Genomic DNA, 14,444 nt, shown 5'->3' with positions numbered 1-14,444 from the left:
AAGCAGTGTAACTTTGCTAAGTCTGAATACTAAATATACGCCAAAGAAAATATAAACAAATCAGAGGTTACAAAGTCTATTTCAGAATTGACAAGTTCAATAATTCCATGGAACTGTGTTGGACAATCATTGACAGTGGAAAATACTAAATACATACGAGGCATCGATCAATATCCTGTGATTATTATCCTCTGGCCAGCGAGACATTTTAACATATTTATATACTCATTGAGCAATTTATTAGGTAGACTTGTACAAGGAGCGTTAATGTAAATATTTAAATCGGTCAATAATGGGGCAGCAACTAAATACATAAAAGCATGCAGACATGGTCAAGAGGTTCAACTGTTGTTCAGATCAAATGTCAGAATGGGGAAGAAATGCCTTTGACCATGGACTGATTGTTGGTGCCAGAAAGGGTGGTTTGAGTATCTCAAACTGCTGATCTCCTGGGATTTTCACTCAATGGTCTCTAGAGAGAATGGTGCAAAAAACATCCAGTGAGCAGCAGTTCTGCGAGCAGAAACATATTGTAAATGAGCGAGGTCAGAGAAGGGTCGGACAGGTCAAAGCTGACAGGAAGGTGACAGTGACTCAAATACCCACATGACAGTGGTATGCAGAAGAGCATCTCTGAACACACAATGCATCTAAGTATAGGCTACAGCAGCAGAAGATCAATAAGTCTAATAAATACCCAATAAATTGCTCAATGAGAATATAATCCCTTCCCCAATTTACTCCAATAGCATAATGTCAGGTGACTTGCTTAAATCACACAAGTTTTCTTCCACAGTGTGAAAACACCAGCCATGCTCATAATATACTTTTAATGTACTTAGATGGGATTACAGAAAAGGCAGTCCAGAGATTCACCACAGATTAAAAACTGTCAGAAAAGTCAAAAATCGACACAAAATGGCATCACAATTTCTAAAGGTATAAAATGTCCCATCAATGGAATGTTAAAAAAAGGGTCCTTTTAGTATCAAATTGTGCTTAAGAACGAGGTGCCACAGCAGAATACACAGCGTTTTATCCAGAGGACCACTGGACCTTGGTCACAACAGGTTCGGCTTTTATCAAAAGCTGCAGAGAAAGAGGCACAGATGTGGTCTGAATCCTAATCAGACTTTGTGGTTCATGGCACAATTACCTCATGACCGGGGAACAAAATCACCGGCCAACCAGGTGCGTTTACACTGTGTGACACGTCAGGCTTTACAAGTCCTGACAGATGCTATGAGCTCAGAATTATACGTCATTTAATCACTCCATCATTGTTTTTATGCAGACTGTGTGGTCTATGTAGTTAGTCTGGAATATTTACGAACACTTGTGAGCTTATTCAACTTAACAGTTTTGAACCAAAAGTGGTTGCATGTCATTACTTTGTGAAAAAACTCAGAAGGGCAGGAGAATAAACCCCATGCACAGGGGCTGTGTGGGGCAGGCAGCTCCACTTTGCACTCCAACTTTCATTTCAAACACACTAAAGCATCGTGTGAACACTTCAACGCGACACAGGCCTGTCACGGATGATGAAGAGGGAGCAAAGTCCATTCCCAGCGACTCCCATCAGCCCTTCTGAGTACAGACACACAGCCACTGGGGATTTCACACCATTGCATTGTAAGCATTATGCATTCCACATCGTTTTCAAATAAATGAAAATACATCTAGACTTTTATTGGCCCATCTTTAGGTTGTTCCATTTAAAGTACCAGACATTACATTTTAAGTAGATGACTGAATCTACATAAATCTGATAAAACATGTATAGGATTCTACACAATAGAACAGTCTTCCTGTGCCTGTGGTTGATATAAAAGTTTAAAAAGTTTACCACATACAGAAACCAGAGAACTGAAAGATGGTTCAGCTCGTGAGATTTCTTTATATAGTGATTGAACTGATTGATTAATTACATTTCAATATAGTTCCAATCATAATGCAGGATATGGATTTTCCCCAAGATGACCTACCAATCCAATACATCTTTGGCATGACTGTGTGGTGGTAATAAAAATATAATTAAAATAAAAAAACACTTTCACCATTTATCCTGTTTACATGGGCCTGGCTTCTTCCTGGGATTCTTTCACTGAAAGCTGAAGCTGAACACAACCCGTGTATAAGGCAGTCCTAAAACAGGACACAGATATTCACCTCCGTCTTCACCTATGAATGTGCTGTTACTCAGACCCGTTCCCCAAACGGAAGCTTTGGGGGCCTATCCTGAAACCAGTTCCCACAGCCCGGTGGCAAATGAAGAACCTTTGGGCTTCATTAGTAATATGTGGCACCTTGATGAGCAGTGGTCTTGGTGAGAGGGATGAGGTTGGCCCTTTTCTGTGGTGTTGGGGGGGGGAGGAGAGGACAGCTAGCACAGAGAGCCAATAAAGCATACATTTAGAAAATGCCTCTTGAACGCTCAACTGTTCAAGAGCTGGCATGCTCAGTCTGATGGTGGGGACCTATAAGGTGGGGGGGAGGCCATCTTGATTCATTTAGAAACAGGTTCTATTATATACTTCATCCATCTGCAACACAAATAACGGGCCAGAGGCAGTCAGTTCCGGGCTGGCGTCGGTTAGCCCCGGGCCCGCGGTGGAGTCCTGCGCTTAGTCAGAGAAGGCTAGTCTGGAGTCAGCTGCAGGCAGCTACTGGAGAGGGTTGTCGAACACAGAGTCCGGCAGGATGGAGATCTTCAGCTTCCGCTCAGCCCAGGAGTACTCCTTAGGCAGCTTGGTCTGCGTGTGGGGAGAGAGAATTACAGCTGATGTTCCCTCAGTAAATGAACACTAAATCATGGATGAGATTTCACTTCATCCATCTGGAGAGCAGACCTGGGTCAAATGCGTAATAGTTTTGGATAGAAATGCCTCTCTCGGATTGATTGATCTTGCCTGGTGCAAATGTCCTCTTAGCACTCATACTTGTGTTTGATTTGCACTTCATTGTACGTTGCTCTGGATAAGAGCGTCTGCTAAATGCCATGTAATGTAATGTAATGTGATGTGAAAATGAACCAACCAAGAGACCGAACATGGGGTCTGCACTTTTTGAGAGCATTTAATAGGTTCCAATACACCAGACAAGCTCAGTAAAGCGTAGAAACGTATTTCAATCAAAAACCATTACATCTTTTAGACCCAGGTCTGCAGGCATACCGGGTTTCAGACCAAACGTCTCAGATGTAGAGGACTAAAGCACACCCATGATAAACAACCAATAAAAATAACAATGCAATGCTCCTCCTACCTCCTCACTGGCATTAAGGTCCTGTAGATCCTCAAGCATTTGTTCCACAAACTCTTCAGTCAACAGTATCTGAAGGCAAATGAGATTTAAATGACAAACTAAACACAATGAACTATAACAGCACTGTCGCAATGCAGACAGCTGCTAGTGGACCTGTTCACACTTATTCTTCAACTTGTCGTGCCACACGTGAAGCCATCACCATTAGAAGCAGAGGGCACTCCAGGCAAACACCATGAGGGAGAAAACTGGATGAGTGTGCTGACCTGTAGCCAGGGGCCGTGTGCTGAACGGGGCTCAGTGTTTCTGTAATAGCCGTGCTCGTGCGGACCTGTAGCCAGGGGCTGTGTGCTGAACGGGGCTCAGTGTTTCTGTAATAGCTGCACTCATGCTGACCTGTAGCCAGGGGCCGTGTGCGGCGTAGGGATGCTCCTCCGTGGCGAAAGCCCCCTCCACCCCCGTGGACACGAACGTGATGGCCGTGTCACCAGAGATGCTTTTATACGTGAAGTGCCGGCCGTGCAGGAGCCGACCCCTGCAGAACATACACAGAGGAGGATCATGGACTTGGGGCGCCCAACAAAACATATCTGGTTTGTTTTACAGCGCATTTACCTTTGAAAACATTATTTTATTATTATTTTTTATTTTTATTTTTTTTGTTGTGACTTGAGGATAATGTAAGACTTGTTATGGACCCACAGAACCATTCCATTACATTAACGGCATTTGGCAGACGCTCTTATCCAGAGCGACGTACAGTTGATTAGGAGACTATTCACCTCTGGAGCAATGCCTTGCTCAAGGGCCCAACGGCTGTGCGGATCTTATTGTGGCTACACTGGGGATTGAACCACCGATCTTGCGGGTCCCAGTCATGCACCTTAACCACTACGCTACAGGCGGCCCGTGAGGTGAGGGGTGCAGGCCGGGGAGAGGGGGCCATACCGGAGGCACAGAGGGATGAGGGTGCCTGACTCCTGGTTGAATCTGAGGTGCACGCTCTCCAGCTGCCGGGTGCGCACCAGCTCGTGAGGGACGATGGCTGCCGAGCTCTCGCTTTCCAAACTGTCCTTACGACTCCTGGAGGGAGAGAGAGAGAGACACACATACAACCATTCACCAAAGTGATACGACAGGAACTACAACTCCCAGCTCCACCATTCACCAGTGACACAACAGGAACTACAACTCCCAGTTCCACCATTCACCACAGTGACACTACAGGAACTACAACTCCTAGTTCCACCACTCAGCACAAAGGGTAAAGATATGACCCTGACAACCATCTGTAGTGGCCGAAAAGAATAATCGGTCATTTAAATGTACAGCTGGGTATTTGTCACAACCAGTTTTTTTCCCCCAAATTTCCACAATTTCCTGACTTTTGGGAAGTTTCGGATAGGAACTGCCAACCTTAACATAGCCTACAGTGTGGGCCAGGCTCGAAGCATTTTAACTATACTGAGAAATGGGAGGTTCCTCGACAGTGGTCAAAGAGGCCAACCACGTTGAAAACTAAAGTTGCTGCTGAAATGGCTACAGACTGCAGAGCAGGATTATAGAAACCAACATAATTACTACAAACGCATAAAGCTACCACATGAAAATAAATTAAATTAAACTCAGTATTTAACATGATTTTATTTTCCAAGATGTTCTTTTGAGTATTCGAGTCCTCGCCCCATCCCTACTAGGTATACGAGTGGAAATACAGAAATAATATTTTAATCATGTTTCAAATAAATCTAACCAACAATCACTGCAACACAGGTCTCAGAGCCATTTACCGGTAGCTTTCAACAGGAAAACTAAATAACTAAAAGTGCATTGTTTATTAAAGAATATCCAGATAAAACATTTTAAGAACTACTAGCTAGCGAATGTCCATGTTAAATCTAGCCAGCTGCTGTTCTAAGGAACATAGGAAAATGACACACTTGACCAGATCCAGATGCACATATCTAGAAAAGTGAAATACTACACAAAGCAGGACCCAATATGCAAATTCTAACAATGTCAATGTCAGAATGATTCACTGTTTCGAGTGAAGGTAGCTAACAATTCTAACTAGCAAACAGCTTTTGAGCACACTCACTCACTCAGACTGTGACTGTAGTCATTTGTTGTCTGTAATCATTGGGTTGCACAAAGTCAGAAATGCAAAATTTATCCTGGGATACTTCTCTTAAATCTGGACAGTTAAATATTGATGTGAGAGTGCAAATATACTGACTGCAGGACCTTCTGTGTGATTTCTTCTGACAATTGCCGAAAACACAAGAAGATCCACTTGGTTAATTGGGAAAATGGGGGCATTTATATTTATAATGTTCCTTGCAGATTAAAAAACACCCCTTCAGAAGCAGTGGCTCATATGACAGGAGTGCAGGCAGCATAAAAGGAAAAGTCCCAAAAAACACACCCCTGAAAGCTGATTGGAGAGTGTACAGCAATAAGTGGCTGAAGAAAAAAATCACATCCCTGAATTTAAGACACAGGAGCGGAGTTTGGAGGTCGATGCACACAGGCTGTGGGACTCGACGTTATCCCACAAGACGTGGGGACAAGATGGCCACCAATTGCACGTTATTCTGCTCTGCTCAAGACATCCCATGGAAGTGCTCAATTTACAGTAGTTTGCCCCTAAATTGTTTTTGGGCACAACAAATTTTGTGCCGACATATTTCCAACTTTTGGACTTTGATTTTAGGTAATGATACACAACCAAATTTTTTATGATATCTTTAAACACATTCCTTAACAGCTACACATTTGGAGAAACAGATTAAGGGGGCGTTTCTCTTATTGGTTATAGTGGGAGTGGCCTCTGATAGGGTACGGACAGAGGGGTCATTTCACTTTCTCTTGGTTTGCTCTTACCTTGAAGTCTGCTGGCTCTGCAAATGGCCCATTGAAGGTCTATGGAGAAATTAGGGGGAGATTTGTACCATAGTGAAGAGAAGAAAAAACTGTGCATGTGTGTTTCATTTTGCATTGAGCTAACAGGAGAACCAATACGCCTGACTCGATCAACCGTTTACCTATTTTTAAATTTTTTTAAGTTAGCTTTATTCCACAACAGCTTCCGCCCGCTTCAACAGGGTAAGGCCAGACTGAGACTGCTATATCAGCCAACAGCACAGAACTGCTTCCTAATGATTCCCTTCCTCAATATCCCAGCCTAAAGTCAAGACATTCAGGGACCAGAACCTCACACATGTGAAACCAGGTCACCAACAGAAAGCTGCAACAGAACTGGGAGACTAAATGCGTGCGTGCGAGGTGGGACCAGGGTTCAGGAGGGGCTGGAACCCTGCGGTTCTGACCCGTCATTTTCACCGGAAAGAGACCTCCCTGATGGTTCGTGCTCCAACCGTATATCAGTGTTTCAGTTTTTATACTGAACATTTTAAAAGGGAACTATTAAAAAAATGAAAAGATGTTGTTGGCTAGTAAGACTGAGGATGATGTCCGTGGAACGAATATGGCAGTGAAGGTGATCCAAGCTATAGACCAAGGACAGATCAATATGCATCACACTAGGTTAATTAAAACTGTGTGTGTGTGTGTGTGTGTGTGTGTGTGTGTGTGTGTGTTAAGAAATGGCAGAGCTGCTTGGGATGGGCACTGGAAGATGGGATGAAGCAGAGGAGCTTTTGAATGACATCATCTCCTCCAAAAAGCATTCCATCATAGAACGCATGTTAAGCATTGTGCTGGCTATTACACGTTACTGAGACCCACATACGCACTTCCCTGCATGAGTTCTTTGGGTGTAGAATGCCATTTTAACTCAGGGCTGGCTCTGAATTACATGAAAACACGTGCTGCAGATAAGGATGGTAATAGCAGGAATGCGATTTATCCCGATTAGTCATGAAATATTCATTTCAAAACAGCCGAAAAACGTCTCCACCAGAGGCAGAGGGTGAGGGCATGTTATCAGCACATCAGGAGCACCACTAACAGCTGGCAGCAGGAGACGACCTTCAGCAACAAGGCCAAACGTGTGGCCCAAGACTAATTTTGGGTCTGAAAGACAGCATTCCCCCAAATGATCAGACACAATCACAGTCCTGTGAGGTGTTCAGCTCCTGGGGCGACAGAGTCTGCCACAGAGACACGGAGACTACGGAAACTCACTGGGCATCAGTGAAGAGAGTTTGCCACAGAGACACTGAGACTAGGGGACAGACCGGCAATCTGTAGAGAGTTAGGGGGCAGGGCTGTGATCTGTAGGGAGTTAGGGGACAGGTCTGCGATCTGTAGAGAGTTATGGGGCAGGTCTGTGATCTGTAGAGAGTTATGGGGCAGGTCTGTGATCTGTAGAGAGTTAGGGGGCAGGTCTGTGATCTGTAGGGAGTTATGGGGCAGGTCTGTGATGTGTAGGGAGTTATGGGGCAGGTCGGTGATGTGTAGGGAGTTATGGGGCAGGTCTGTGATCTGTAGGGAGTCATGGGGCAGGTCTGTGATCTGCAGAGAGTTAGGGGGCAGGCCCTGAGCTGGTGTAGAGTAATGAGGGATGGAGGAAGCGGAGACTCACTGGGATCTGTCGTGGCTCGGTCTCTGGTTGCTGATTGGTGGGAGGACAGCTTTGCTGTTGATCTCCAGTCCTTTCCGCAGGGCCTCTCGGATCTGCTCTGTGTCTGCACAAAAATTCAACAGAAACTTCTATCAAAAGGACACAGTACCCTTGCCCTTAAATGGGTACGGACTACATGAAAAACGACAAAAAAAATCTGTAGGGAAGTTCAGAGGGGTTCCACAGAAGGACATGTCCAAGACTGAAATTTACTAAAAGTGGAACACCCGGCTAATTAAAAAAAAGTAGACCTATAGTACACAAAACAGTGCTGCCGTCAAGTTCTCCATTGGCTCCTGTGGAAAGCAATTTAAAGCCCATCGTTTAGCTTGCATCCATTTACAGGCAAGCACATATTCATCCGGACTACACATGGTATGAAAAGAACTACAAAAGCAAGTGCTGCTGGGAAGGCTGAGGGGGGCGGACCTTTGTCGGTCAGGTGGCGGGGCTGCGAGCCCACGCAGACGCTGCGGCTGTCCTCGTCGTCCTCGGGGGGCCGGCTCAGGTCGTCCCAGCAACACTTGGCGCTGACGCCGCTCAGGTTGGACCCGTCCGTCTCGATGCCCTTATCCACTCTCTCCTGCTGGATGAGCCAGCGCCCACACACACACACACGCACACGCACACACACACACGCGCACGCACACGCACACGCACGCACGCACGCACGCACGCGCAACACACCACAGGACCACGGCTTAACACAGGACAAACACTGACTGCTGTGCATGTTTTACACGGATTAAACCTGGTTCCATTGTGCCTGGAACAGAAAGCTGGCTAGTCCATGTCATGTGTTCTTTCAGAGTACAGAATGAACAGGCCAATTACACCACTGGACGCACGGTGATCCCAGAGATGAACACGTGACGAAAAAGCCTTACTTGTAAATGAGGATCAATGTCGAATATAGTCTCCCCTCTCCTCATGTCTGTTATCAGCCATGGTCCCCCAGCACTGAGACAGAGGGGAAACAAATATAAACCAAAGTTATCAGGGGTTATCATGAACAAAGAGTGTTCCACAGATATGAGGATTCACAAGCGCCTGCAATTCACAATTCCACCCATGAAGCATTGGCAAATGGAATGTAATGGATGGGGGGGTTTTCAGGGACAAATGGCCTTGATGTGGTGGATGTGGTGAGCTGTCATTGCTTTTCGGGAGCGGGGGGTGCGTGCAGAAGCCCGTACTCACACATGGACCCCGCGTAAGAGCTCGAGGATCCCCTGTCCATTCCACTGCTGCGCTGCCTGCAGCTCCTCAGTGCACACGCCCACAATCTGGGAGGAGAGAAAGACATTCCCATTTCACACACAGGCTGGGAGGAGAGAAAGACATTCCCATTTCACACACAGGCTGGGAGGAGGAGAGAAAGACATTCCCATTTCACACACAGGCTGGGAGGAGGAGAGAAAGACATTCCCATTTCACACACAGGCTGGGAGGAGGAGAGAAAGACATTCCCATTTCACACACAGGCTGGGGAAGAAGGAAAGGCCAATTCAACCAGGAAAATTCATCTCAGGTGACCCACCATTGTCAGGAGTTGTTTGCTAGTTTGCAGGCCGCAAGTACTGGACAGGCTAAATACTGAATCAAGTAAATTTATCTCTGTATTGATGAAGAGACAATACCTTTCAAATACACAGCAGGCTGCAAGAACACAAACATTTTAAACTAAATCTTCCAAAAAGCCACGTTACAGTGGACAGTCACAGATGAACTGGCCGGGGAGGTTGGTCGTATTCTCAGGAAGGGAAAAGTCTTCTATCTAGAATGTTCCAGGGCGAGCCACGGTGGCGCAACAGGCTAAGACGCAGCAGACTCGCAGTTGCAGTTCGCTGCAGTTGCACACCGGGGACCGGGGTTCGATTCTCGGTCCTGCCAAAAGCCAAGTTTGGCCGGCTCACGTGGAGCAGCAATAATTGGCTCGCTGCTCCAGAGGGAGGGACTTAGTAGGTTAGTAGATCGCCGCACAAATCAAGCACCTCAGGCGCCTCGGCTTTGGACATACAGCTTGGGAGGCGAGACGGCTTGAAGAAGGCGTGTCGCTCTCCCGTTGGCCGCCGAGGGACGGGATGTGGGCGGTGTATCTAATACTGGCTCTAATTGAATCAGACGGGGTCCAATTGGCTACCAAATTGGGAGAAAAAGGGAAAAAATCTGATAAAAATTATTAAAAAAAAAAAAGAATGTTCCAGGGCTTCACCTGCAGGAAGCTGACGAGGCCGAAGGGGGTCTGGACGGGCTGAATCTGGGGGTCCTCGGCCAGAAGCATGTGCTGGATGCGAGACTCGCTGTTGTCCAGGGGGCTGTGCCACGACACGTGGTCCCCGCTGCAAAACGTGTTTTCTGCAAGGAAACGTGAACAGAAGGGAACAATGCCACTATGAAGAAGTGACCCGGGGACCGGCCCTTGGGAAACACAACCTCAACTCAAAGTGAGGAATTCTAACCGTAATGCGCGTGATGGTTCATTGTGCTCTGGCGTAGTTCCCCTGAGCTCTCCACCCTCAAAAGCCAAGCACAGACACTGATGCAACACAGGTCTGAATGATCTTTCGCGAATTTTATTTCAGTGAAATGCATTTTAATGACATTTACTTTGGTTTTGTGAATGAGATTTGCTCAGTTAGGTTTAGAACTAACTGAGCAGCTGAACGTCTGAGAAACTTTTGAAAGATTTCTCACACACCACACCAGAGTGCCCTGGCACAGCGGGCGGGAAACCCTGTACTAAGGCGTACAGGCTCAGTGCCCCTCGCGACAGCACAGCGCTACTTACTGGGTAATACGTTTTTTGGCAATACGATAATTATGCACGTTTTGTAATAAATAAATGTTTGGATCCAGTTGAAAGCCAGGTCCCCTGAGCACTGTTCAACACACTGGCTCAGAGCACCTCAGCACATACAGCACAGTGGCTCATGCTCATGACACTGGCCAAGCAACAGAGAGAACCGCAGAGAAAACGAAGATACAGCACACAGACAATCTTACAGCAGAGCAGAGCTCATGGGGAAATACTACCCTTCATGAAAAAAAAACTTTACAAACAAAATGGTAGTTCTAGAACACAAATGCACATTTTGTTTCAGAGCAACATCATTACTTGAATCTAGACTCATTATTCACATACACTCATACATACTAACTTTCATCGTGGATTGTGAACCAAAACCACTGGGTTAAGTGTCAAATTAAACCAGACAAAAGGGATCTGAAACTCATTGACATGCTGCGCCTGTTTGTTTTTTCCTGAAATTTCCAGGTTTGCGTGTCACATGGCACAGCGTGGAAAGGTAATTATGTTTCAGGATTGTGAGAATCTGCAGCTTCAGAGAGCATTTGACTCAGGCACTGGGGGCTGGGACGTACCGGACTGGAAGACGTATCGTGCCAGCCCCTGCATGAGCTCCGCTGGCCAGGTAGGGGGCGCTGTCTCCCCCGCTTCCCTCTTCAACCTGAAGGTCAGCTCAAACCCAAAACCACTGGGGCCGTCTGGACCTGTGAATCTGTTCCAAAACAAGCCATATTTACAAAAAGATACATCACATACATTTAGGGACAAAAGGCGATGCTGTTCCAAATTGTAAATGGTACCGGCACCCACATCTTGCATTAGCAGGTAAAAACAAATTCCTTCCTTCGCAAATGCTAAACCCTTCCAATTTTAAACTGGCTTACAAACATAACAGAAAACTCACAATATGGGTAAAACAAAATGTGTACACTACACAGAGGGTAAAATATTACTTTTTTTAAATCATAACATTTATCTCAGAAATCCAGACCAAGCAAAAACTCACAATAAATGCGGACAGATTTAAAATAACGAACACCTTACTGCATCCACAACAACAGCTTCAAAGAAATTTAGAACTAATACTTCACAATAAAAATGTTACCGCTGGCTTCCATAACGCAACATTATAATACGAATATAACATTAGCGTGGATGAGTGATAATATAACATTAGCGTGGATAAGTGATAATATAACATTAGCGTGGATGAGTGATAATATAACATTAGCGTGGATAAGTGATAATATAACATTAGCGTGGATAAGTGATAATATAACATTAGCGTGGATGAGTGATAAACTTCAGTTAAGGCGGTTTTGCAGCACTTACTCGTGCACGCGGTTGTCTCCGTACAGGTCACTCAGCCCAAAGCTCACATAGTGCCAATGCTCCTGCACATCCTGGGCAGGGCAGCCCACGTTCCTGTACATGCTGATGTAGTCTAAAGGGTCCGGCCCTCCCAACCTGCACAAGGACAGAAACATCAGAGCACTGCAGCTCAGTTAATGAGAAACAAGTGCTGTGCCTTATGCCTGCCATGAAGCTCAAGAGTCAAAACATACATGCAGCTCCAATACCAGCAAGAAAAAAAAAAATGTCCTTACATACTGGCTACTATCATGTCATCAAATTCAGGATGTTCTGACCAGATTCTCCTTATGACTCCATAAATTTATATATTCTAATATTATATAGATCATATAAACTTGTAGTCTGACAGCATTTTCCGTCTATTATCAGATTATCAACACCGACTTCCATAATACTGTCCAGACAAACACTTATGGTGATTCAAAAATGTATTTATTTTTTCAATATTTGATGGCTTACTACATCAGCACCACTCGGTGAATGACTCTCAAACTTCTAAGACTAGTAGATATTTTGGCTAAGAGTTGGCACAAGCTAACTTTAGCCAATTAAATAATTTATTCAAAAATTATACAATGCCAAAGTTGGTTCTGGCCAGAAAATGTCCAAAACATGCTATATGTTCAACCAAGTAGTTGGTATCGAAGGGAAACAAAATTGAGTTGATACTGCAATGCATTTGCATGTTTTGATCTGCTGAAAGAGGACCTCAATTAACATGAATATAAACATAAAAGTTACATTAGAAATCCATTTAAATGTATGTTTGAAAAAAGTTACAAATAAATTACAAATGTTACTTCAGTAGAGAAGACAACTTCTCTACAGAAGTAAACATAGTAATTTATTGGACAGATTTAAAAGAAACTATACAAAATAGTTTGTGAAATATCAGTTTTTAATATATACCACCCGTTTTTTTTTTTTTTTAAGAACCAACATATCTACAATGACCAATCCAAAGAGACTAATGTGTTTGAATGTTCTTTATTGAACATATAAAGAACAATTACTCAGTGACCAAGTAGTATTGTAATTGAATTATGCTGAATTGAATTAAACGAATGCCCTTCAGAACAAACTAAATCTGTAGGCTTCGCTCTTGATATCAATATTTTTCTTTGTGATATTTCTTCTCTCGAAAATGTTTTGATTTTGTTTTGTTTGATACCTTTGAAACAAATATGATTACATAGTTTTAAATAAGTCTTGAAAATAATATTGTAATAACTGACGTGCATGTAGTTAACGTTAGATTGGACATGCAATTGGGTTTTCGGGTTTCAAATACTGTATCTAAAAGTTCAGCCAAACTAGCTATATATGCACAATTAATAACATTCTAAAGTTGCAATGGCTAACATACGGATATTAGCTAGCTAATTAATAGCTAATATGTACGAGAACTCTCAATTTGGAATCTTCCAAATAAAACTGAACTATTAATTTATTAACAATATTAAAATAAAAAGAACTAGTCTAGCAATAGCTAACAGCTACCCAGTGAGCTAGCTAACATACAGAGCAAAATCGTTTGTCTTATATGGGTACTGTACCCTAGCTAGCCAGCTACATAGCTAACCAACACATGATTAAAAAAAAATTTTTTCGCTAGCTAGTTAAGGTTAGACTTAGTCAACGTAGCAAACATTTGTTGCCGTTACCTAGCTAGCTAACGTTAGTTTATCAACTTTCTGGATGACCGTCCCAGGGTGTTGTAACCTAGCTAACGCTGCCCAACTAGTCTAACTAGTTAATATATTGACTCTCAGTCCACAGTTAATGTATTTCGTATTGGCAAAAACACGCTAATTATACCCACCAATACTTAACGATTGCTGTTACTTGCAGCGGGTTTGGCTGATCAGGATACAGCCGCCTGCACTCCGTGTAAATTGCTTGCAGACCAGTGGGAAACAGCGACGCCAGTCCGTGGGCTGCGGCGCCGCTGCTAGGCCGCAGTTCATCCATCTCACGAATGAATTCAAAACGAAGAAGGAATAGTTACGAAAGAAAACTAAAATCAAGTTGTTTTCTTAACTACAATATCTACAAACTGTTAGATTTCGTGTTCAAAATGTCCTTGTTCTTCCCTGTTCAAATATTTACTGGTTATATTCACTGTTGTACCTCCCAATTTGGCTAAAGTGCAGCTTGTTGCTTCTCAAAAAGCGTGATTACGTTGGAGTACGGGAATCGGGAATACACAATAGGGCGGGCCAACAAGGCACTTGTGGATAATGATTGGTTAACTTGTGGTCCATCAAAATACAGAGCCGTAGGACTTTTTTGCATACTTCACACTCCGTATTTTCCTGCTGAAACAAAAAAATTAATAAAAAAATAATTTGCCAGTTTCAACGGGTAAACTAAAATGAATCTGCTTGATTTCAGTACTTTTAGGTCTACTAA

At 43.9% G+C, this 14,444-nt stretch overlaps 1 protein-coding gene across 2 annotated transcripts; it reads right to left on the bottom strand.

Moving 5' to 3' along the window:
- Positions 1–798: 798 nt before the first annotated feature.
- Positions 799–14,223, bottom strand: sufu (suppressor of fused homolog (Drosophila)). 2 transcript variants are annotated; one of them, XM_061228456.1, is made up of 13 exons: positions 13,855–14,223; positions 11,991–12,125; positions 11,234–11,370; positions 10,065–10,207; positions 9,050–9,135; positions 8,737–8,809; positions 8,279–8,432; positions 7,811–7,913; positions 6,148–6,186; positions 4,213–4,347; positions 3,661–3,799; positions 3,265–3,333; positions 799–2,753 (listed from the first exon to the last, which is right to left on the bottom strand). In XM_061228456.1, exons 1-13 carry the CDS (start codon positions 14,001–14,003, stop codon positions 2,664–2,666), a joined length of 1,452 nt encoding a protein of 483 aa, XP_061084440.1. In that variant the 5' UTR covers positions 14,004–14,223; the 3' UTR covers positions 799–2,663. The 2 variants fall into 2 exon arrangements, with proteins under 2 accessions (XP_061084440.1, XP_061084439.1); XM_061228455.1 differs by having other exon boundaries at positions 8,279–8,435; positions 13,855–14,222.
- Between the last annotated feature and the right edge of the window lie 221 nt (positions 14,224–14,444).

Source organism: Conger conger, chromosome 18 (genome assembly GCF_963514075.1).
Source record: "Conger conger chromosome 18, fConCon1.1, whole genome shotgun sequence".
In the NCBI taxonomy this organism is placed as follows: Eukaryota; Metazoa; Chordata; class Actinopteri; order Anguilliformes; family Congridae; genus Conger; species Conger conger.
Note: the sequence above shows the minus strand (reverse complement) of the source record. Positions and strands in the feature narration are given on the sequence as shown.